The sequence below is a fragment of the Geotrypetes seraphini genome, chromosome 19 (genome assembly GCF_902459505.1).
Source record: "Geotrypetes seraphini chromosome 19, aGeoSer1.1, whole genome shotgun sequence".
In the NCBI taxonomy this organism is placed as follows: domain Eukaryota; kingdom Metazoa; phylum Chordata; class Amphibia; order Gymnophiona; family Dermophiidae; genus Geotrypetes; species Geotrypetes seraphini.
This window is the reverse complement of record NC_047102.1, coordinates 2,247,449-2,273,446: the sequence shown is the minus strand read 5'-3', so window position 1 is coordinate 2,273,446 and position 25,998 is coordinate 2,247,449. Positions and strand designations below refer to the sequence as shown.

At 39.8% G+C, this 25,998-nt stretch overlaps 1 protein-coding gene across 1 annotated transcript in view; it reads right to left on the bottom strand.

The window, feature by feature from the left end:
• Positions 1-5,304: 5,304 nt before the first annotated feature.
• KIF18A (kinesin family member 18A) overlaps positions 5,305-25,998 on the bottom strand; it is a 43,777-nt gene continuing 23,083 nt past the window's right edge. Inside the window, exons 14-18 of the mRNA XM_033928428.1 lie at positions 23,719-23,805; positions 11,942-12,374; positions 9,699-9,806; positions 8,725-8,837; positions 5,305-5,664 (exon numbers count right to left, since the gene is read on the bottom strand). Of these exons, the coding sequence (XP_033784319.1) occupies positions 5,522-5,664; positions 8,725-8,837; positions 9,699-9,806; positions 11,942-12,374; positions 23,719-23,805 (884 nt within the window). The 3' untranslated portion in view covers positions 5,305-5,521. The remainder of the gene's footprint in view (positions 5,665-8,724; positions 8,838-9,698; positions 9,807-11,941; positions 12,375-23,718; positions 23,806-25,998) is intronic.

Sequence of the window (25,998 nt, the reverse complement as noted above, 5' to 3'; positions counted from 1 at the left end):
GTTCGTACGGAATCTGTCCCCTTTTAATTTTAGAGAGTGCCCTATCATTCTCTCTGCCTTGGAAAGGGTGAACAATCTGTCTTTATCTACTAAGTCTATTCCCTTCAGTATCTTGAATGTTTCAAACATGTCCCCTCTGTCTCCTCTTTTCAAGGGAGAAGAGGCCCAGTTTCTCTAATCTCTCACTGTACAGCAACTCCTCCAGCCCCTTAATCATTTTAATCACTCTTCTCTGGACCCTTTCAAGTAGTACTGTGTCCTTCTTCATGAACGGCGACCAGTGCTGGACGCAGTATTCCAGATGGGGATATACCATGGCCTGGTACAGCAGCATAACCTTCTCCGATCTGTTTGTGATCCCCTTTTTAATCATTCCTAGCATTCTGTTAGCCCTTTTCGCCACTGCTGTGCATTGCGCAGACGGCTTTATTGACTTGTCTCTTCATTGACAAGTCTCTTTCCTGGGGTGTCTCACCAAGTACCGCACCGGACATCCTGTATTCATGTATAAGATTTTTGTTACTGACTTGCATCACCTTATACTTATCCATGTTATACCTCATTTGCCATATCGCAGCCCATTTCTCAAGCGTGTTTATGTAACATTGCAGGTCTTCGCAATCCTACTGTGTCTTCTCTATTCTGAATAACTTTGTATTGTCTGCAAACTTAATCACTTCGCTTGTCGTACCAATTTCCAGGTCATTTATAAATATGTTGAAGAGCACAGGTCCAAGCACCAAACCCTGTGGCACTCTACTCCTGACGCTTTTCTAGTCCTAATATTGTCCATTTACTCCCACTCTGTTTCCTATCCGCCAATCAGTTTTTAACCCACGTGAGTATTTCACCCTCGATTCCATGGCTCGCAATTTTTCGAAGTTACATCTCTTTCATTATTTTGGTCATCCATTTCTGTACCTTTACTAATTCTACTATATATGTCTGTGTATGTATATATATATATAATTCTTTTTTTTAATCACATGCAGACTGAGACATTGCAGGATATTGGGAGCCTGAAAGATTAGACATCCAATTAATGTAAAAAAATGATCAAAATTATAGCTACACTATACTAAGTTACACATTAAGAATGACCAATGAGGAAAAGGATTTAGGTATTATTGTGAACAATACATTGAAATTTGCTCATTGCCTGGCAACAGCCAGAAAAGCAAACAGAATATTAAGAATTATTAGGAAAGGAATGGAGAATTAAACAGTCATGACTGTGTATTGCGCCATAGTGAGACCATATTTTAAGTATCAAGTGCAGTTTTGGTCGCCGACTCTTAATAAAAGATTGTGAAATTATAAGAGTTATTAGGGGGGGGGGGAATGACCAAATTGACAAAGGCAGTGTATCTCAAACTGTGTGCCCTGACGAGATTCTGGGTGTGCCACAGGAGATTCCAGAATTTTACCTTATTTAAAAATTTTCCTTCATAAATATATACTAGAATAGATGACATGTATGTTACATATGCAAGAGTTTGTCAATGTTATGAGCGTTTGTGGGTGTGCAAGGATACAACCGCCCAGACAAGCATCATTCTTTGACGTGACTGGTCCTTGAAAACTAACAGCAAGAGAGGCGTTATCCAGTTTTCTTGCCCTGAATGTCACATGTATGATTTTCTCCCAGTTGGTGAGAAGTTATATGCATGTGCTCACTGCAAAGAGCTCCTAGCTCTCAGAGAACGAGTATGTTCCCTTGAGGCAAGAGTTGCCAGTCTTGAAGGATCTCAGGGAGACAGAAGTACATAGAGAAGTCCCACTTGTGCTGCCTTGGAGGAGAGAGGTCTCTTAGGAGGGCATCACCCTGGTGAAGTAGGAAATATTCCTGTAGCTAGGACCTACCCACCAGGGGATGCAATATCCTCGGTGTGAGAGGATATTGCATCCCCTGGTGGGTAGGTCCTAGCTACATGATTATTTCCTACTTCACCAGGGTGATGCCCTCCTAAGTGTCTCCAGGGGCTTCTGCCCAGGAGGGAAGGGTGAGAAGTTATATGCATGTGCTCACTGCAAAGAGCTCCTAGCTCTCAGAGAACGAGTATGTTCCCTTGAGGCAAGAGTTGCCAGTCTTGAAGGATCTCAGGGAGACAGAAGTACATAGAGAAGTCCCACTTGTGCTGCCTTGGAGGAGAGAGGTCTCTTAGGAGGGCATCACCCTGGTGAAGTAGGAAATATTCCTGTAGCTAGGACCTACCCACCAGGGGATGCAATATCCTCGGTGTGAGAGGATATTGCATCCCCTGGTGGGTAGGTCCTAGCTACATGATTATTTCCTACTTCACCAGGGTGATGCCCTCCTAAGTGTCTCCAGGGGCTTCTGCCCAGGAGGGAAGGGTTAGGGCAGCTGTTGTATTTGATGATTCATTAGGCATGTAGACAGCTGAGTAGCTGATGGGCATGAGGAGCGCCTGGTCACTTGCCTGCCTGATACAAATTATATTGCAAGGATAGAGTAGATCAAATTGGAGGGGGGGGATTGCACTATATGTCAAAGAGGGAATTGAATCAAATCAAAATTCTGCATGACAAATAGCAGTGTGGAATCCATATAGATAGATTCCATGTGTGAAGGGAAGGAATATAAAGGTTGGGTTACACTAAATTAGCAGATGAAGAAAGGTTTTCGGAGATTAGGAAAACTGGAGAATTGGGCAACAGTATAATAATAGGTGATTTCAATTACTCTATATCAAAAAATGTGCTGACACTAGTCTGGGGAAGTTGTTCCACTATTGCTAACAATCCCAAAATGTTTAGAAATATAAAGACTCAAATAGCATGCAAGTCATAAAAAAAAAAGATCTCAGTCGGTCTTCATTGCATTTATATTTCTTCATTTCTGCTACAATTTTGACTTTTTGATGTTTATTGTAGGATGGTCTCCCTCACAGCATTGGAACCCAGATGTTGCACATGACCGACACAGGGATGGTTTACCATGAAAGCAAGGCCTTTTACCGCCCTGAGACCGATAAAGAATTAAGCATAAATTTCTAGTGAAAATGCAGCAGACTTGGGTAATACCACTAAGGTCTGTTGTATTAAAGTACAATTTTGGACATTCATTGTTACTCCAATTAACAAAGATCTTTTGCCACTATTTTCAATAGAGCAGTTGTATATTAGAGACAGTCATACCAAAGTGGGGTTTTTGTTTTTTTTTTTTTGGGGGGGGGGTTTACACACACATATGCCTTGAGCTTTTTCCTTCAGTTTGCACTGTCCAGCGGTATATTTTATTTGCAGTAATTTATGTTTGATTGTTGTACATCACTTTGAGCTTTGCTGACAGAGGAAATCTAGTGGGAATTACATATCTGCAAACGCCAGAGTAAAACTACTTATCTTTCCTTCTGTTCCTTCCCCCAACTCTTTTGACACACTGCTTTTGATTTAACTTTATTTTCCTAATTATCAGCAGGCCCTTCTTTACAAACACAATGAAATATTTAAGTTAGCTCAATTATGAAACTATGTACAAGCGTCGTCACACTTCTGCCAGGATCCTTCTGTCACACTGAAGTCATAGTATGTGAACACATGTTAAGCAAGTCAAATATAAATCAGCTAAGTTTTCTTTAAGTAAGTAGCCAACAGATTTTCAATAGTTATGGTAAGTTAAATCTAAAATGTAAACTTACAATAAGCATTTTTCAACCTAAAGTTTGGAAAATTGCCTGGATGTTTACAAGTTGAAATATAAAGCACATGAAGCATTTTACAGGTTAGATACAAAATGAAATTAAGTCAGATGCTTCAGGGAGGCTAAGAGCCAACACATAGGACGGCATTGGGCCTAGTGTTTCTGCAAATATATTTAAACTGTAAAATGACTCCTCCCCTAATTTTAAAATATTTATAGTTACTCCTTGTAACATCAGTAGAATATATTTATTAAACAAAGGATTCAAAGCTCAAATACTACCAGATGTGGGTCAAGGAAATTAGACCACAATAGCACAAGTTTAAAACATATAAACTTACATTTAAAATGTACCTCTACAAAAAGTATGAGCAACTTGAGAATTTTTATTTAATTTTAATAAGAGTAGTATGGGTCAAAATTAGGGTTACCATACGTCCAGGAAATCCCAGACATGTCCTCTTTATAGAGAACAGTCAGGGTGTTTGGACTTCTTTTTAAAATTTGCGCAGTCTCTCTGGATTTAGCCGGTTGCCCGGATTCCTCCACCTACCTCCTCTCCTGTCACTGTAATTCAATCTTCGTGCAGCTGGCAGCAGCAACGAGGTGAGCCTTCTGCCACTGGCCTGCCCCGGAAGCCACCTCTCTGCAGGTCCCACCTATGCAGACAGTGGCTTCTGGGGCAGGCTGGCAGAAGCAGGCTCATCTCATTGCTTGTCAGCTGCCTGAAGATTGAATTACAGTGGCTGGGGAGGAGGGAGGTAGGGAAGGCTGGAGAAAGAATGGAGAGAGAGTATGCAGTAGGATAGGGCTGGATGGGAAGAGAGACAAATAGCAGGAGAGGAGGTTAGAGAAAGAGAGAGATGGGGCACCCATGGAGGGTTAAGAGAGAGAGAGAGAGAAAAAAACCCAGAAAGACGCACCCATAGGAGAGGGGGATTGGAAGGAGAGAGAAGCACCAGTGGGGAAGGAAGGTTGGAGGTAGGCAGAGATAGAGAAGCACTAAAGGGGTGCAGAGGATGCAAAATGAGACCAAGAAAATAAGTGAAAGGTGGTGAGGGCAATGGGTGGAGATAGTGGATGGTGTGGAAGATCAGACTGGATGGGCCATTTGGCCTTTAGTTGTTGTCATGTTCTCCAATGTGCTCTTCAGTGCCGTGGCCTGGTGTAGTGCAGGGAAGACTACAAGTCTTTGGCAGAAGCACCACTACACCTGGATGTCAGTAGGAAGAAAACCAAACCCCCCCCAACACATCACTGGAGTCACCATTAGCTATGCTTGTATACAACTGACAAACCATTTAGCATATATGAACACAAGAGCTGGTTGCAAAATTGATAACCCTGATGCAGGGCCAACACTACTGGTGTATGAATGAATAAAAGCTATCAAGAGAGCTCCCTAAAAGGAGAACCTTCTCCTTTCCATAGCAAACACCACAACAATTGTAATTATTTTAAAAACGATATCATTCCATTGATTCAGCACGGAATAAATTTTTATATAGATCAGTTAGCTCTATCTCTTTTCTTAGTAAGAAAAGAAAACTATTTTACAAGACATCAAAGCTCCAGTTTGTTATGTGATATTAAAAGAAAAATATTGAGATGTAAGTTTTTAGAGCCTTCTACAAATATACATGATTACAAAAGACAAGTTTCTGTTTATTAAAATGGCAAATTTGTAAATGTTTAAAACAAAATATTTTTCTTGTTAATAAAAATACATTTTACTTTCTGAAGCATAAATTATAACATTGATAAATCTATTTCAATAATCTAATGCATTAGTACATGACAAAAATTGACTATCAAATAAAAGAAATGTTGAGTCCCAGTCTCTGCCCCTTCTCCGAACTAGGGTTTCTTCTTTATAACATGCATGAAAGTCCGAGATTTCAGAAACGTTGATGTCCTTTTTCTGCCACCTGATAGATTTCCTTCGGAAATGCTTCTAAGGAGTTGTCTTTGCATGCCCCAGTCTGCATTCTTGCTGCTCCCTAAGAACCATGCAAAGAAAAGGGTTACTTTTCGAAGATAAGTGATTTTAGCTGTTGAAAGCAACCCATGCCACTGCGAACTGGGTTGAAGTTGAAGTCTTCCTAATATTTGCCTCTTTGGCTTTTTATTACACTCCATAAAGCAGTCCTTGATGTCAACAATGAATTAGTTCACTTTCTATCCCGTTGACCCCAAAGAGTTCCTTAGCATGTCACCCAATTTGGTACCTTCCCTAATTTCTGTCTGTTCATTCTGGTCAGGTGGACAGAAGTGCACCTATTACAATCCTTTTTCCCTTTCTGCATGAAATTTCTACCCATAGGGATTCCGAGGTGCGTTTTGGTTCCTGCAGAATTCCTTCTTAACATATGCTAAGCCTCACCAATTTGATCCATTCTAATACTGTGATATAATTTTTACCCTGGTGTCACAGTGTCCCATTGGTTATCTTCCTTCCACCAGGTCTGAGATGCCTATTATATTTATCTTTTCATTTATGCCATATATTCTAACTCCCTTCAAAACCTACTATACCCACCTGTCTCCCACCCCAATAGCCCTTATGGCTGCAGATAACACCTATATTACATTACATTACATTAGTGACTTCTATTCCACCAGTACCTTGCAGTTCTAGGTGGATTACAAAAGAAGATAGCTGGACATTTCCAGGAAAATTTCAATTTAGGGTGCTGTTTACATGATTGAGACTTTGAAGGGAAGTTTACAAAAGGGGGAAAGTTTACAAGAGAGGGGATAGACATGGGGCTGAGTTTTGATATCTAGATACATTTTTTGAATAGCAGGGTTTTGATTTCTTTTCAAAATGATTTGAAGTCGGTCATTGTTGTCAGCATGTTGGATATGGGGTGGTTGAGTTTAGCTGCTTGCGTTGTAGTAGTATGGATCTAGGTAAGGGTTTTGGTGGAATTACACTTTCCACCATAAATGTAGTGGCTAGTGTCTTATGGGCCTGGGTCCTCCTCTCTATGACTCATTAGCCCACCCACCAGGCTACTTAAGACACCTGTGTGATGCTCCACTAACCTTTCCCATACCAGACAGGTATGTAGTTTTATTCATATTTCTGGTGTGTGTGAGGGGGAGGGGGAGGAGTCCAAAGCCCTACTATACTACCATATAAGTTCTGCACTATTGAGGGTAGGAGACAGGTGGGTATAGTAGATTTTGGGGGAGTTTTGGAGGGATCATAAATAAGGGGGTTATGGTGAGATGTATATCTGGCACCTTTTATGTGAAGTTCACAGCAGTGTTCTCTAAGGTGCCCCACTGTGATGTCTATGTGGCCAGTCCATTACAATCCTGGACCTTCCCACATCCAAATGGTGCCGATTTGGACATTTTTAACTTGGATATTTTTGTAGTCAAAAATGATAAATAAAGTCATCCTAGCGGCCAAGATGTCCAAGTAGGATATTTTTGGAAAAAAACAAAAAGGATTTGGACATCCCGTTCGAAAATGGACGTCTCTCCGCTTCCAGCTTTGAACGTTTTGCAGGAAACGCCCAAAGTAAGACTTAAGGCGTCCTATCAAAAACAGCCCTCCTATTCTACTATGGTCTCTATTGCAACTTCGCTATTGGGACGTTCTATCTTCTCTATTGTGGCGATATCTTTTAAAAGATACCTTACTAAACAGAACAATCGTAGATACAGATTAATTACTGTTTCAGCTGAACAGTTTGTATCTTCATCTCTACGTGGTTTGGCTCCATTTAAATATCAAAACAAGGGTAGAAATTTTCTCTCTGTATCCTGTTCATTCTTTATCAAGCTTAACCTACACTGCAAACATTTGATCCATTAGTGGAACAAAAGGATTCAGGCTACATAGCCCTGTTTTATTTCTGGTTCAGCAGACACACATGTGCAGCAATAAATCTAACACCTTCATTATATAAAAAATGACCAGGCTTTTATTTCTCTGGAAAGCCAAGGACATACTGCAAGACAGTTAAAAGAAACAGAAAGCCGACATAAAACATCCAATGGTAGAGATCATGAGATTTTCCAAGGTGAAACACAGTGGAGGTCTAGAGCCCTAGGAAATTTATTGCAGCATTTTTTATGCTAGTATAACATAGCATATATTTATATTTGAGACAGTCAGTTTGCTCTCTACTATCGCAACAACAGTTAACATTATGTCAAGTACAGGAATAAAGTACTATAAGCCAAAGGCTGCCAAACCAACAACTCTACCATTTTATTAACAGTTTGTTTTAGAATCTACTGAATTTAGAGAAAGGCAAGCTCCAATCTTTTCATGTTGCGTCGATAGATACTTAATTAGGACACTCTCCTTTGCCTAAACAAATAGCTGATGCATACAGCCTGCTCCTAAACCCTTGACAAGGTCAGAGAGCAAGTGAACTCCCAGGAGAATGGACCCAGAGTCCAAAAAGGGTGGCACACACACTGAAGTTTCTCTGTGAAGCAGCAGTCGGGCTCTGTGAGACTACATCCATTCCTCTGACAGAGGACGACCGCAAAGCTACCAAAAAAGACAAACTTGAAGTGAAAAAATCAGAAAAAGATGCAGACCAGAAGACTTCTGCATGGATTGCTTGCAGAAATTGAAACTGTAGGGGGCTCTAACCTTCTCTTTAAGGGAGGAGCAGCACACGCTCAGAAAAGTGTTTGGATTTCTGCAACTCCTGGATTGCAGGAAGCGATTGAACATTTAGCGTACTGAATCCAGAAGGGATGGAACAGAAAAAGCTGTTCTCAAACACTTAAGGAGTTCAAGAACATCATTCCTAGAGGCAACTTAAAATCTACACTTCATCACAAAAGAGAACCAGTACAACACAAGTTGTTGAGTACAAGTCTGGAATTTCTGGAGTACAACAAATCAAAACAATATCCGACTTGAATGAGTAATTTTTCTTTTCCTTATTTTTATATAAATGGGCATCTCGCATCATAGGAACAAGCTTGAAATTGATAACTTGTAAATGTCATCCTCTAATCTTCAACCACCTACACATCTCTAGCCAGAAATCCCACTGTGATATCTTACATTGTCTGACACTCACCTGGAGCTATGGGTACTCTCAAGGCTTTACAATTTACTAAGTTGTCTTGTCGAATGCGTTTTGCCAAGTGCGACTCTGGCAGATTCTCTTTTGATGTACCACTTGATGCAGAGCTTAAAAACAAACAAACAAAAAACTATTTGTGCTCATTATATGATGGAAAAAAACCTCAGTTTTTATATAGCTTCATGTAGCATGCTTTTGATAATTCAGTGTCTTTGTCATGTTGCTTTTTTTCTTTAAAAAGAAAGAAGGCTAAAGATTTGCATGGCTAATCACTATATAGCTTTAAAGGCTCTTTTTTTTCTTTTGAAAGATCTCTGGTGCTGTTAGTTACCTCAGACACAGTATCTACATGATCTAGCTCCAGACAAATTAAATTCTAGTATGTTAGACTGTAAGCCCTCCTGGACAGGGAAACAAATTTGGACTCTGAAGCAATGGAGCATGACGTAATTTGCCCAGAGTGATTAGGTGTATCTGCAGGATCATGTGCTCGCTAAACTGGTTCCAGCAAGTATTTTAGCGGCTTACCGAGGTCTTCTCCAAGTTTTCTAGCAGTCTCCGATACTGATATGCAAATGTAGTACAACAAAGGGTGAGGGGTTGCTTGGCTTCAGCAGCTCGATTTGTTGTTGTTGGGGGTTGGCATTTATTCTGCACATGTGGCCATTGCTATCACCAATGATGGGCACATGCAAATTTAGCAAACCTTCCACTAGTCTCCGCCAACCTCATTGCATGAGTTTTTTTGTTTTTTTTAAATCACTATAGCGGCCCATTGGTTTTTAACACAAATTTTTGAGAATCTCGCCCTTAGTCCGCTGTTCTTTGCAGCAGATGTGAATTTGTTTACTAGGCTAGCGTGGTTAATCCTATTTTCTGCCTGTTAAGAGAGCATGCTGGGTCTATAGCGGGGTATGTTAGTAATCAGTTGAGGCTTCAGAACTCGGCATCCAATGCAACAAACTCACCAGAACAGTTTTCTTTTACGCTCCGCAGCGGATGTCATCGCCATGTAAGACGGCTTCTCACTCTGTGGCTTCACAAGATTTTTACTTGGTAGTATGGCAAGATCATATCTATAATGTAAATAGTGGATAAAAGTTTTACACAAGGAACATAGTTTATGAAATGCACGGGAAGCTTAAGAAGGTATTTCAAAATGTATTCTTTCTAAGTATGTAATAGAAGAGCAGATCAAACACACTTCTGAACAACTTGCTTGCAGATAACAAACTGAGGGGGCAGGAGCAGCTCCCTGGGATGGAGGTTGAGTTGGACAACATGACTGACAGCTTTTTGCAAGTACCTTGCTAGTTCAGATACAAGACCATTCCCAGCACTCTGAGACAGTTCTACAGTTAATACAGATAAAGTTATCAACAGCAATATAGTTAAATTTGCTCTTCAGACTGTGTGAATCGCTCTATATTGTTATCTACCACATTAGTACTTAAATACGCAAACAGTCTCTGCATTACATAGAGACATGATGGCAGATAAAGGCCAAATGGCCCATCCAGTCTGCCCATCCGCAGTAACCATTCTCTCTTCCTCTCTCTAAAAGATCCCACGTGCCTATCCAACGCCTTCTTGAATTTATAATAATAATAATAACAACTTTATTTTTGTATACCGCCATACCCAGTGAGTTCTAGGCGGTTCACATTAATTTAAACATAGTTACATACAGTTAAGTATTAATTGAACAGCGTTGCAGGCAATGAAGTAGGTGGGGTTGGGGGCAGGAAAGAATTTAGTCACAGTCTCTGCCTCCACCACTTCTTCCAGGAGACTGTTCCATTCATCTACCACCCTTTCTGTAAAAAAAGTATTTCCTTATATTACTCTGGAGCCTATCACCTCTTAACTTCATCCTCTGCCCTCTCATTGCAGAGTTTCCTTTCAAATGAAAGACACTTGACTCATGCGAAATTTACGCCACGTAGGTATTTAAACATTTATCATATCTCCCCTCTCCCGCCTCTCCTCCAAAGTATACAGATTGAGACCTTTAAGTCTGTCCTCATATGCCTTATGACGAAGACCACACACCATTTTAGTAACCTTCCTCTGGACACACTCCATCCTTTTTATATCTTTTTGAAGGTGTGGTCTCCAGAACCAAACACAATATTCTAAATGATGTCTCACCAGAGTCTTCTACAGGGGCATCAATTTCTCCTTTTTCCTACTGGCCATACCTTTTCCTATGCACCCTAGCATCCTTCTAGCTTTCGCCATCACCTTTTCAACCTGTTTGGCCACCTTAATATCATCACATACAATCACACCCAAGTCCCGTTCTTCTGTCATGCACATAAATTCTTCACCCCCTAAACTGTACCATTCCTTCGGACCTTGCATTTCTTAGCATTAAATTTTAGCTGCCAAATTTCAGACCATTCTTCAAGTTTCGCTAAATCTTTCATGTTATTCACACCATCCAGGGTGTTTACACTATTGCAGATTTTGGTAATATCCACAAAAAGGCAAGTCTTGCCTGATAGCCCTTCATCAATATTGCTTATAAAAATGTTGACAGATTTCATAACCCCTTCTGTTACCTATTGAAAGCAGCAGTTAACACATGCTGTGTTAGCTGCCAACACATTAATTGCCATGTTAAAAGTTAATACACCCCTTAAATAGCTGAAAAGTTTGCTTTTCATGAGCCTGCAGAGCATATCATCTTTGGCTGACATCTGCACGTTAATTGCTACAAAGTTATGCAATTCTACACAAAGAACAATTGGAGTTTTAAAACATTTCTCTGCTTCATCATGGACATTTTTTATGGGTATATGAAAACACCATTTATTCTAAGTGTGGTTAACATGGGGATGCTTCTGATGTGAGGGCAGATCACATCTTCACATTTAGAATGAAGTTGAGATGGCAGAAGGAAAAATGTGTATGCTCCTTTTGATCTTTATGTGCTGGCCAACTTAATTGCTATTTAAGAGTGAAAGTCACATTCAAGCAAGAGGAGGATCTTGTATAGTCTAATATACCTTAATTAGAAGAAATTTATAATCTAAGATTTATGTGAACCATATATTCTAGCCATCATTTGCCAAACACTTCATTTTCTTTTGTAATGATTGTTGAAAAAGTGCCAGTCCCTGGCAGAACACTATCAAAAGAAGCAACATTATTGGAATAGAATATTGTTTTGCATAGATAAAGAAAGGAAAGGAAAAACATCCCACACCTTTGAAAAACATTGCTACTGCTGCATGCCTGTGGTTCCTGTCGACAGAAATCATCTGAAGAGTCACAATTTGTGTCACTTGGGCCTGGACACAAAATGACAGTGGAGTTCAAGTCAGTCTCTTCACATCCTGCATCGCTTTCTCTCTTTCCTTGAAATGGCATGTTGAAGTCCCGGTCATCAATATTGTTCTGGATGTCTTGCTTTGTGATGATTTCTGAACCAACCTCTGGGGCTGTTGTTCCTTTGCAGTTTTCTGGTGTGTACAAGATAGGGAAGAGGTCTTTGCTGAAGGAATCATCTAGCCGATTATTGCTCCGTGGATCCGAGAGTTTAGGGGATTCCATTAATTTTCGCTTTGCCCGATTTTGGGCAGGAATAACAGTTTCTTTGAATTCTTGCTGTAGGTTCTCCTTGGACTCCAAAGCTGTCGCTGTTCAACAGAAGCATAATTTGTGAAGATTTAAACAGTGAAATGAAGCTCTTTCACCTTCCTTATGTTAATAAAATATTTTTAACTATCTACACCTTCTTCCCCTAAAAATGGAATAGTCCATGTATTTTCTCTTAATGTCATTCCAATAAGCAAATGAGCCGTCACTGGATAGAGATACATGGGAGTGACATATGTCACATTCAATTGCACATAAAAGTGCTGCTCCTCTAGTCGCAATCTATGCAGACCTAAAGTAATACTCATTATGGATAGCCTCAAAACCAGGCTGATCGGGTGGAAATCTGCAGAAGCTCAGGCTAAACCTGTCAGAATCGATGGATTGTTTCTAACTGTGATGGAAATAATAATAATGATGGACTGTGTATCTGAGTTACACACATCAAATAAGATATGCTGGGGGGAAGGGTTTACCGTATGCAATTAATCCTCTACTGGTTGAGTGATTGGGCTTCAGCTTGCTTGATTAGATCCTTAATTTTTTTAACAAGTTGCCCAATATTCCCTAGTGATTTCCTACCCAAAGAAGAGGGAAAAAAGTATTGAATACAACTAGTTGCATATAATTAAATAGTAAAGATTACTATAAAATTATGTATTTTTTAAAGTTTTATTGCAGCCATATACAATTAAATGGTAAATATTTACTAATAAATATAATAATAATTTCTTGGTTTGTTTTCTTATGTTTTAATTCATTTTCCTCTGCAAAAGTGTATTACTTGATCAATAAAAATTATTATGGTGCTTGAAAGTACATTTTTTCCTATGGTAGGACTGTTTCTACAAAAGAATTATTTTTAAAATATTCATTGATCACATTTTAATAAATACTTATTTCAAGAATTGAAAATATGAAGGACAGTAAGATAATACACAAAAGTATTGTAAATTAGTACATATCATGTTTTGCTTTTTATCTGCTTAAACATCTAATCGTTTATTAATCTAAAAAAAGGAAAAACTGTACAAGTGAAAACCCAACAGTATAACCACACACTGGAAACCAGTGACAATGTACCACATCACCACACCAGTAGGATCAATGTCTAACAGTGAAATACTACAGTAATATCATACTAATGACAAGTATAGCAGATTTTTAACTACAAATGTCAGCATTAATAGTAACCTCTCCCTAAAACATTGAAATTGACACCATTTAATGATCCATAAAAACACTCTACATCATAATTAAACTTCAACATTTAACTTAAATTTATAATCATACTTTTCTGCACTTGAAAACTACTTATTCGGGTTGTCTAGCATCACTCCACTTGGTCTTGTAAGACTATGTATTTTAAGCTGTGTATGTGAATTGTGAGCCGCTTTGGTAAAAAAGCAGATTCTAAATGTTTTAAATTAATTAATGAACAGCTGCAACTGTCCCAAAAAATTAGAAGGCATGAAGTTCTTATGAATGCCTATGATCTCAGAGAAAAAGAACACTCAATGAAACTGGCAGTACAATGCGCAGTGGCCTCCAAGAAGGCATCCAGAGGGTCCAGAGAAGAGCAGCAAGGATGATAATAGGCATGGAAAACCTTCCATATGCTGAGAGGCTAGAGAAGCTAGGGCTCATTCCCTGGAAAAGCAGAGACTTAGAGGGGATATGATAGAAACTTACAAGATCATGAAGGGTATAGAGAAGGTAGAGAGGGACAGATTCTTCAGACTGGCGGGGGCAACAAAAACTAGAGGGCACTCAAAAAAATTGAAGGGAGACACGTTCAGAACAAATGCTAGGAAGTAGTTCTTCTCTCAGAGGGTGGTGGACACCTGGAATGCGCTTCCAGAAGAGGTGGTAGAGCAGAGTACGATTTGGGGTTTCAAAATGGGATTGGATGAGTTCCTGAAAGAAAAGGGGATTGAAGGGTACAATTAGAGGGTTACTATACAGTACAAAATGCTTTAGAGTAATAGATCACTTACAGATCATTGACCTGGGGGGCCGCCGCGGGAGCGGACTGCTGGGCATGATGGACCTATGGTCTGACTCGGCAGAGGCAATGCTTATGTGCAGATGATTGATGGTTTAATTGAGGGAAAAAACTAGTATACCAGCTATGTATCCATTTAGAAAAATGAAAACTCATAAAAAAGGATAGAATAGCTGGAACTCCGCCTCCTCCCCAACCCCCCCAGACAACATACCTAACCTGATCAAGACCAGCACCTCATCTCCAATCTGACTAATGACTGGAATGAATCATTTAATGCTGTGGATGAAAATGAGCATCAGAAGTCGCATACAGAACTGCCATAAGAACATGACAATCAACAGAACTCCTACACCACCCACGGAAGTGTGAACTAATTGGGAATAATAAACCTCTTTAACCATTAATTATCACAGCATGAAGTTTTAGTACTATCAAATGGGATGTCATCTGCCCCCTCTACCCAAGGGGATAAAAATCAACTTTATTCTGATTTGGGCTATTTTAGCAAAATGCACCTAATAGAACATTTGTACAAGGAAGAGTCCCAGCAAAATGCAAAAGAGAATACATTGTCTTGACCAAAATAGTACCAAACCAAATTTTTCAATTATTACCTATTTATAAGATGCTTATTTTAATGGAGAGGAAAGACATCTCAAAATATTGTTTCAGCTTGATACATTCTTTCCATCAGTCTTCTCCCCAGAAGGGTTTTGCCAACAGGATGACATGAAGGAGTAGCCAGGTGGGGGCAAGGAAGTACTCCACGGCACTATAAAGTTTGTAGTTATTAGGTGGGTGGTCCAGGGGAGAACACGGGTCAAGGTTGTATTAGACTTGCTGGCATAGTTCCCTACTTCTTTCCAACTTCCTCTTTTGTGGAGAGGGACTACATCCACCCTTCTCCAGTCCTCTGGTACCACTTCCAACTCTAGAGAAGCATTGAAAAGGTCAGCTAACAGAGCTGCCAGAACTTCCCTAAGTTCCTTCAGTACCCTCGGATGTATAAGAGGTGAAGCAATTTTAGACCTAGGAAGGGCTGTGGCTCACTGAACATAAGCAAAGCCTCCGCTGGGTCAGACCTGAGGTCTATCGTGCCCAGCAGTCCGCTCACGCGGCGGCCCAACAGGTCCAGGACCTGTGCAGTAATCCTCTATCTATACCCTTCTATCCCCTTTTCCAACAGGAAATTGTCCAATCCTTTCCTAAACCCCAATACCGTACTCTGTCCTATCACGCTGTCTGGAAGCGCATTCCAGGTGTCCACCACACGTTGGGTAAAGAAGAACTTCCTAGCATTCGTTTTGAATCTGTCTTTTATTTTTTCAAAGTTTGAAGAATCTGCCCCTCTCCACTCTCTCTATGCCCTTCATGATCTGAATGAGCTGCTGCCTCTGCACTCAGAGGTTGAGAGATCAAATCCTGATGCTGCTCCTTGTGACCCTGGGCAAGTCACTTAATCCTCTAGTGCCCATCACTTTGAATGTCAGCTTTGAAATGCCAAAGTGACAAAAAGACGGTATACAAGTCCCCATTCCCTTAGTGAAGTGCCTGAATTGGTGCGGGAGGTAATGATGCTGGGACCACTTGATAATAGTGATCATAACATGATCAGATTTGATATAATCCCTGCAATGTTTACCCAGGAAATCCAATACAACAGCATTTAACATTTAAAAAGGAGACTATGATAACATGAGAAGAATGGTCAAAAATTTGTATCAGACATGGATGCTATTCAAAAAGATTATCCTAGAAGCCAAGACTAGATATATTCCATGTATTAAAAAGAAGGAAGAAGACCAGACGGCAACCGGCATGGTTAATGAGTGAGGTGAAGGAAGCTACTAGAGCCAAAAGAGAATCATTCAGAAAGTGGAAGAAGAAGGATACGATTAAAAACAACACAGGACACGGAATGACAAGTCAAATGCAAGGCAGAGAGACCTTGAAAAGAAGTTTGTACTGGAAGTAAAACACACTGTAAAAACCTTTTTTTAGGTATATTAAAAGCAAGGAACTGGGAAGAAAATTGTTTGGGCTGCTAGATGACCAAGGGATACAAGGGGCAAGCTCAGCTTCACTTATCTCCCCCAATGTTCCCCTCCCAAGCTGGTAAGTCCCTCCTCCTGTGTGAGCCCTTCTTCTCTGCCAACTCTAGACTCTGTCCTTTCTATTTTGCTCTGCCGTATGCTTGGAACAAACTGCCCAAATCCCTACAGTAGGTTCCGTCTCTGGCATTGTTCAAGGCCAAGTTAAAAGCCCACCTCTTTGAGACTGCTTTCAACTCAGACCGTCTATTAAATGTCAAAATGTACAGCACTGTGTACGCCTTTCAATGCTATATAAGTGGTAAACAGTAGTAGCAGTGAAGAGATTACATGAATTCTTTGCTTCGGTCTTCACCGAGGAAGATGTGGGGAAGTTACCGGTGCCAGAAATGATATTCAATTCTGATGAATCAGAAAAACTACAAAAATCTCTAACACTGGAAGATATAATGGGTCAGTTTAACAAATTGTACAGTAGCAAGTCGCCTGGACTGGATGGTATACATTCCAGAATGCTGATAGAATTGAAAAATTAACTTAGGTTAGTCGTCGTTCTCTAAAAATCCAGCACAATTTGTTAAAAGGGTTCCAGGGATGATCCAGGAAATTAAAGACTGGTGAGTCTGATGTTGGTGCTGGGCGAAAAATGGTAAGAGACTATTATAAAGTAGATAAGCATGAATTAATGAGAGAAAGCCAACACAGATTAGGTCAAGGGAAATCTTGCCTCACCAATCTACCGCATGTGGATAAAGGTGAGCCGACGGATATCATGTATTTGGATTTTCAAAAGGCATTTGACAAAGTACCTCGAACGATTTCTGAGGAAATTAGAGAGTCATGGGAGGTTATGTCCTGTTGTGGATCAAGAAACAGATGAGTAGGTTTAAATGGTCAATAGTCCAAATGGAGAAGGGTAAATAGTGGGGTTCTATAGTCACTCAAACAACCTTTACACAGCCTCAAATTATAACAAATCAAAACCCCGTTAGGGGGCATGAGATGAAGCTTAGTAGTAGATTTAAAATAAACCAGAGAAAACATTTCTTTACACAATGTGTAATTAAATTTTGGAATTCACTGCTAGAGAATGAGGTGAAATCGTTTAGTTTAGCAGGGTTTAAAAAAGGTTTGGATAATTTCCTAAAAGAGAAGTCCATAGGCTTGGAGAAATCCACTGCTTATTCCTAGGATCTGTTTTATTCCTTGGGATCTTGCCATTCTGGGTGGGGGTCCCCAGAACAGGTTTAAGAACCACTGTTTTATAGATTTAACAAGGTACATTAATATTAGACGTTGCCCTCTTCTTGCCATTGCTATTTCTCACAAAACCGTACTCCTGCATTATATCTGGAAAAAGCAAAGTGTCACAAACATTCTACATGTCCAAAATTTATTTTGCTTTTCAGCTATTCTTCCTTTAATAAAATTATTAAACCCAGAAATGGTCTCAGTGGTTAATTGTGTTCTTTTTTTAATGTAAATTCCCACAACATGGCTAAATTAATCTCAGTTTTCTTCTGCAACATAAAAGCATACTACAGGGCTGTTATTAAAATGGCTTATTTATACCTCTTTGAAGTTCATATCACTTATCCTTTGGCTTTTAGTCTTATCATAAACTAGAAACACGATTAAGTGTTTCATGCCTTATTACTAAAATATTTTCAATCCCTCTAGATTGCTCTCCTGTGTTGGAACGGTCCATGGTAACTATGACTACCTGTTCATCGAGTAGAACTTAGTAGTCTGAGTGATCATTGAACTTCAGTTGCACAGAAGCAGAGTACCTGAGACAAATTCGGAATTCACTTAAGAACATAAGCATTGCCTCTGCCGGGTCAGACCATGGGTCCATCATGCCAAGCAGTCCGCTCCCGCGGCGGCCCCCCCCCCCAGGTCCATGACCTTTAAGTGATCTTTTACTTAAAACATGTTATTCCCTAACCGTTAAATATCCTGTACAGTAACCCTCTAACTATACCCTTAAATCCCCTTTTCATTCAGGAAATCATCTAATCCCATTTTGAAACCCATAATCGCACTCTGCCCTACCACCTCCTCTGGAAGTGCATTCCAGGTGTCCACCACCCTCTGAGTGAAGAAGAACTTCCTAGCATTTGTTCCGAATTTGTCTCCTTTCAATTTTTCTGAATGCCCTCTTGTTTTTGTTGCCCCCGCTAGTCTGAAGAATCTGTCCCTCTCTATTTTCTCTATACCCTTCAGGATCGTTTATGTATGGTTAACATTAACAGTAGCCCATGTTATATGGATAAAGCCCATTTTATTCCTATAGGGCTATAGCATTCATTAATTAAATTTTTAGTTTTCTACTTACATGACTTAAAAAAAAAAAAAAAGAATCGCATTACAAGACTTTGGAGTGGGCATGCAGTTTAGAACTCACTCTAAAATACTCTTAGGAAAAGGATCTCAAATGGCTTCCGACATCAAAATCTCTCCTTAGTTTCCATGTAGCAGGTCCTTTTTGGTATTCTTAAGATGCAAAAGGCAAAATTCCTGACATTTAGTGAGTAGCTTTGAGTATATGGAGCTTGCTAGCCTTGGGTGCAACTCACCCAGGAGAAAGCAAACTGATTCTGAACCTCTCTACCTTGCGAGTATACTCAAGAGAAATAAAAGACTAAGAGGGTAAATAGCAGCAGAAAATCAGAAGTGGAATCCCAAAGTTGGTTCAATGCTCATCATGACATTGCCCTAGTAACAAAAGAGAAGAGAGGGCCAGGTCTTAGGTTCCTCCCCCTTGTATCCAGGATACAAAGGAAGGAGCCTAAGGAAGTCCCTGATTGACTTAGAAGCCTAAGACCCTCCCAAGGGGAGAGGCCTGAGGCATCTGAGCCAATCAGAGCTTTAGGCCCCTCCCCGTGCGTCACATGATGCACCAGGAGGGGAAGGCCAGAAATTGTAGACTTGGCGTTCTTGGAAAAGAGGGACTGAGCACACCTTCTGTTCCCAAATTAAAAGGTATGGGGGGGGGGGGGTCCAGTGGCAGGAGGGAGTGGGCATCCCTCATGCCATTTGTTTTGGGTTTGGGGGGAGGGGCCACATTTGTCAGGGGTCATTGGGGAGGTCCGTCATTGGTAGTGGGGGACTTTTTTATTTTTAATGAGACAGACATGTCGTGTGTGTAATACATGCAAAATATCTGTGCCATTGGAAAAAAAAGAAAACAAAACAGGCAGACACATCAGTTTTTACGATCGCTAAAACCCCATTTGGAATAGCCAAGTGATGTTAGCAAAAACCCCATGCAAAATAGCCAAGCGATTGATGCACTCATTTGCATGGCCAGATCAGAAAATGGGCGATTGAGGGGACCGTTTTGAGCATCGGATTGGTAAGAGCGATTGTTGCTGAAGCTGTGAAAACAGGTTTAGCGACAATCGCTGGCTTTAGTGCATCTAGGACTAAGCAGTAGATTTAAAAACGTCTAATTAAACTCTGGAATTCATTGCCGGAGAGAATGTGGTGAAATCAGTTAACTTTGCAGGGTTTAATAGAGGCTTGGATAATTTCCTAAAAAAAAGACATCCATAGGCCATTATTGCGATGGCTTGGGGAAATCCACTGCAGCATGAAATCTATTTTACTTCTTGGGCTGGAAACAGGATCTGACCCAGTAGGGCAACTCTTGCTTTTACTTATTTCTGGAAACCTTGCAAAATTAAGTCCGTCAGGTTCTTCTTCTAAATTGAAATCATATATTAATGTATGCATTTCAATAAACATTTCAAGGCTGCCGATGAATGATACAATTATTCTACTAATCAGAAATTTTCATTCTTTTAACAGCCTTCTGACTCATGGAATTCCAAGTTGCAAATGATGTCTACTGAATGAATTGGAACTATTTAATATGCATGCAAAGCATCAGTATAATAGGTAATTTGATAGCATTCTTGTTGCAATGACTAAGAAATGTTAAAAAAGGTTTATATTCATGGATGTGGTACAACTAGGATCATTAGGAATTTTCACCATTCATACAAGCCTTGGATTTATCAATAATTTACCTTTGATAAGAATTATAAAATGGTTATACACTTGATTAAAAATGCAAGCTACCTTTCCCTTGAGAGAGACAGGAAAAGGAAGGTTGGGCAGTAGCCACTTCTTCTGTGGGCTACAAGTTCCATGGGCTGGCAAGGCAGGACCGCAATAACCACTGCTTCAATTGTTGGCAGAAAGAGGGAGCCAGGAAGCCATTTTGAGATCTCTGGCAACATTAATTTCCAGTAGCTAGGAATCTATTATTTCTTATTTTTTGATAAGTCAGCTGTGATTAAAATCAAGGAGGGGGGCGTGTCCTAAAAATTTTCTTTTGATGTCAAACTCCATGGAGGGTTGTTTAAAAGGCTGCATAAACGCTGTGGCCATTTTAAACAAACATGGCTTACTAAAAACTTTGAATTGGATGGCTATAAAGCAAAATTAGGTAATATTTAGATGTTAGTATTATTAAAGTTCCTAACTTTTGGGCAGTTTGTGATTTTATTTTTTTTCACCTCGTTTCCCTGAAGAAAGTAGTTGAAACGTGAGCCATGTATCTATCCTGAAGTTGGTGGCTATGCTATCTGTTGGTTTTTTGCGGGGTGTTAATTCAAATTTTTCCAGATGTAACGAAAGCCACTCAGGAAAGTAGGAAACAGTTCTTGGCCCTGAAATCCAGGGTTTTGGCTATTGGAGCAACCTTTTTTTCCCTGTATTTTACATTATCAGGGTAAACAATTTCTACTTTAGGATCATTCCCATTTGGAGAACTTTCTATTGGAACATGAAAAAAGGGTAATTAAAACAGAAAATGGATCTCAATGCTTATAGTTAGGATTCTAGCTGGAATAATTTACTTTTAGTTTATCCTTGAAACTAATTCTAAAGTCCACTTCAAGGAGAGAGTTGCTTTTTATTTATAATGTTATTTTTTTCTTGTATATCTAGACTTGATATGAATAATTGAAATTACTAAATAAAAAAGAAAGAAAGAAATGCTCTTTCCTATAAGATTAGTGTCTGGTGTTTTATAATGTGCAAAAGTAAGCAGTTTCCCAAGTGTGTACAGGCACAGTATAAAAATACAATCATTTTATTCGGTAACTTTTACACCTACACAGGCTAATTAGTTTTGGAAAGCTCAAGAATGACACATTTGGAAAGTTTCTTAATGGATAATACATGAGGTTTGTATCTTGAGAAATTCTTAGGCACACAATCAGCTAAACAGGTGCTTTAGTAAAGATGGAAAGAAACGAAGCAGAATTGACTGGGTACAGGGAGGAGCAGGAGTGTCGCTGCACTATGCACTAGGATTTGTTTTCCAGAGCTTTTTGCCCTTATATTCCATCTCTGTGCACTCTGGAGCTATGGTTGCAAATTTCTGCAGGCCAGACCCTTCATGGTCCCCTCCCATGCACAGGAGGTGGAGACTGCCGTGAATACCATCCAGTTGTAACCAGAAGCTGTGTGAGATGAGTATTCTGCTAGCATCATATTAAAAGGTATATATCATATCCTATGTCTAAGCTAAAGGCCCACTTTTTGGAAACTGCTTTCAACTCTTAACTCCCGCTCACTGCTGTCAGATACCTAGACCCACTGTATCCTTTTCTCTACCATAATCTCCCCAACCCTGTAATTTCCTGTCTAAATTAGATTGTAAGCTCTTCTGAGCAGGGGCTGTCTATTGTATGTTAAAATGTACGTCTTTTCTGCGCTATAGAAATAATAAATAGTAGTAGTAGTAGGAAGGAAAATGGTAAAACTAAAGGGCATGAACTGGGGTTTCGGGGTGGCAGACTTGAAAGTAATGTTGGGAAATTATTTTTCACGGAGAGGGTGGTGGATGCCTTCCTGGGGGAGGTGGCAGAGATGAAAACAAGAGAGCATAGGGATGAACACAGAGGATTAGAAAATCAAGGCCAGTACTGGGCATCCCATATATGATGATTTGATAGAGGCTTCGGGATGGGCTGGTTCTAAGATATAGGTTGTAGAGGATCAGCAGTTTTCACAGGTTGCTGTCCTTTGCCTCCCAGTGAAAGAAAAAGCCTAATGATGGAGAGTCATGTGGCATTGTCCTATGACACAGTGGTTTTTGGAATGTGCATGAGGGCTAAATGCCAAATAAATTACTGATGATTCTTACTGGTGTGGGAATTCAGCAAATAACGACTAATTGGAAAGACTGTTCTAGACTGAATTGTAGTTTTTGGTGGAACTCCGTATGCCATATGTATAAGATGGAAAGATTTCTTGCAGTACAGAGGGGGCATTTTAAAAGGTTTCAGGAGGTGTGGAGGCCATTAATTGAATATTATAATGATTAAGGTTTATTCTTTTTCCTTAGGGGATAATTTGTAGAAATGGGGGTGGGTGGGGGGATAGGATAATCCATTTAAATAGCGGTATATTTCAACTGATTAATGGATATAAGAAACATGGTATATATGTATGAATAGAAAAGAAAAGGGGGTAAAATTATTGGAAATATGTTGTTATGGAATATTAGGGGATATATGTACTATGATGAGATATATTTGTTGTGCATTAATGTATATAATAAAATGAAAAAAGAGTTTGAGGAAGAAAGGGTGGGGGGAGGGATAGGTTAAAGTATGATTAATTGTATTAAGGAAGAGGGATGTCTAAGTATGTATATGTTTGGATAGATTATTTTATTGATATGGGAAGGGATGGGAGGTGGGTGGGGGGGGGGATTAAAACATGTATAATAATATTGTGTAAGAATGTCAAGTGAGTTATGTGAATTAATTGTAATAATATTGTACACTTGTTGAGAGAAATAAAAAGGAATAAAGATTTAAAAAAAAAAAAGAAAAAAAAAGAAAAAGTTGTGGGAGAAAGTCAGTCACTCTGCAACAGCAATTCCTAGTGGCCACATCTGAGGCCTACAATTCTAAGAGACTAGGCAACTTCAGGGCTCTTGCTGTGAGTTAAGAGGTGCAACTGAGTTGGAAAATAACCCATTCAATTGATGTTGAACATAAGGGATGGGATTTTCTGTCAAATGAATATTCAACAAGGATGACTTCCAAGCAAGCACTCTACTTTCAGCCATACAAAGGCAAATCAAAACAAGCACCAAGAAATGTTTGGAAGAACTTAATTTTGAAGATTTAGAAAAACTGTCTACCTAATATAGACAACATAACTGAAGATTACATATAATTACTTTGAAAGTGTTACCTGTCCTGTATTACTGCAAAAAGAACAGAGGTGTGAAGAAAACAAAATTTAATGGCTGAAAATGAGGCAATAGCTTATTTAAAATAAAATAGATATTCCTACCAGCGAAAGGCCTGACCATTACAAATGTGTTTTCAGTTCCTCTTTCTTTCCATTGGACCCGTTTAGACTGCTGGTATTTCTCTGTACCTTAAAACGGAAAACAAAATTAATGTATTGCTCTCAAACAAATTTACAATTCTTTCAATATATACCATCCTACAATCAAATTAGAAAATCGACTTTTTCTGGGGAGTATGGTTACATACAAACATCTTTATAAAAGAAACTTATAGACAGCTCCAGCTTCTTCACCTCACATAAAAAAAAAATCCATTACACACAGACAAGCAACACAATATCAGAGATAAGCACAGTGTTGTCTGACAAAGGTGACATCCTGGTTGGCATTGTAGTTTTTACTATGATGTCTGTGTAAGTTGATCCTAGACTTTAGCATCTGGCCTGTTTCACCAACGTAACAGCCTTTGTCAACATTTGCTTATTTCCGATCCAAGGAAGGATTTGCCTTTGAAAGCTGATCATAAAATCCATTAAGTTAGCCTGATAAAAAAAGGTATTACCTTATTTCCTTTATGTTTTTGTTTTATTTCTTTAATAAAGCTAAAGAACAAATTAGTTAAATTTGAGGCACTTTTTCAGCTCTTGCCATATTAAGTTTCCTTTCAATCCTATCAGAGTGAGATTGCTTTCAGTAGGAAAAGTATCTAACCTAAATGGACTCCCCATTGGTCAGTGACTAAGGTGGTGATATCTGGATGAACATGCAATAATGCTACACATGACGGAGCACTACGAGGTGAAGGGCTGGACATCGAATTTCAACATAGAGTGTCAGAAATGACATGGGAAATGGAAGCTGATCTGAGGGATCAAAATTGTGATATGAAGTCAATCTTGCCCCCTGTCTACTAGGATCCCAAATCATCCACCGTCGCAGAAGAGCCCTGTGATGATAAAGACTTGGAAAGGGACTTCCAATCATCTCAGTCCTGTTCTAAAGTGTACGAGGCGGGGACACCTACCTGGGAGATGAGTTCCCTTGAGGTGGAGCCAGCGTGCTTGTAGGCAGCGCTTCCTGGTTCTGTAAAGTAAAGTAGGTTTTCTATAAGAAGCTGACAAAATTGGAGAAGCCTTGCATTGGGGAACCGGAGGTTCCTTGCACAAACCCAAACTGGGGAAGAGGAGATTCATCCATCACCACGCACTTGGATTTCACCCCATCACCTGAGCAGGATCTTAGACCTTAGACCGGATTTTCAGGGATTTTGGAGGGTTCCAAGGCCTTGGAGGATTGAATGGGAGCAAAGCCCAACGCTGCACATAGAACATAGCTGCTCCTCAACCAGCAACTCTGCACAAAATAAGCAGGATCTGGGACTAGAATGGCTTGGGGCATCTGTGAGAGGTGTGCTTTAGTAAAATCGAGCTGTTTTGAGGCAGATAAAACAATGTTTAAAAAAAGATAGCTAAAATTCCAAGATGGCCACCATCAAGAAAAACACACCAAAAACGGGCCTTTGAAGCTAGATTTAAAAAAAAAAAAAAAAGGCAGCAATTTTTGTGTTTTCAAGGAGAGGGAATTGAATCCTAACCCCAGAAACCTCTAAAAATGAAATCAACAGACCTTCCCCCTCACTTTTTCCCTTAGGGAGTAATGGGAGTATGCACTGTCACTTCTTTGCCTAAATCAGCCTATATGCGGGGAAAGAATTTCTGCTTCAGAGCTTGTCAGACCTCGACCAAAAGGAATTCTGGCTGCTGGTTGGACGGATCATGACCACTTACTCCTATCCCAAAGATTCCTCACACAGCGACATGGGAGAAACTATGCAACCGGCTCCCTAATACCCAAAGGGTTGTTACACAAGGGCCACACAGCCTGCGCTCAAGCCTCTAATGAAATCAGCAGGCGAGCTGAACCCAGGGGAATAGACTCCAAGCTCCTGAAGGGGCACAAAGCAGTTTGGCTCCATAGGTACTCGATGAGATTGGCCTAGGAGCAGTAGTCCACCCACTCTGGCAGAGTAAGCCCAAGATGGGGACCTCTGATCACCAGATCCATGAAGAAATTCAAAGATTTGAAAGAAAAATATCTGAAAATGGCAAAAAGCAGCAGAGCAGATCAGAACATACCTGCGTTCGCTTGCAGAGAGGGAGGAGTTCAAGATATTAAAATAATACCCTTCTGCAGTTTTGTGGGAAGTAGGAATCAACAACTAAGTACAGATCCTGAGTATTTGCAACAGAAGTCCATATTATGTTTAGGAGTTACAGCAATGAAATATAAAGTAAGCAGAATACTATGAGGTAGTTACCAGA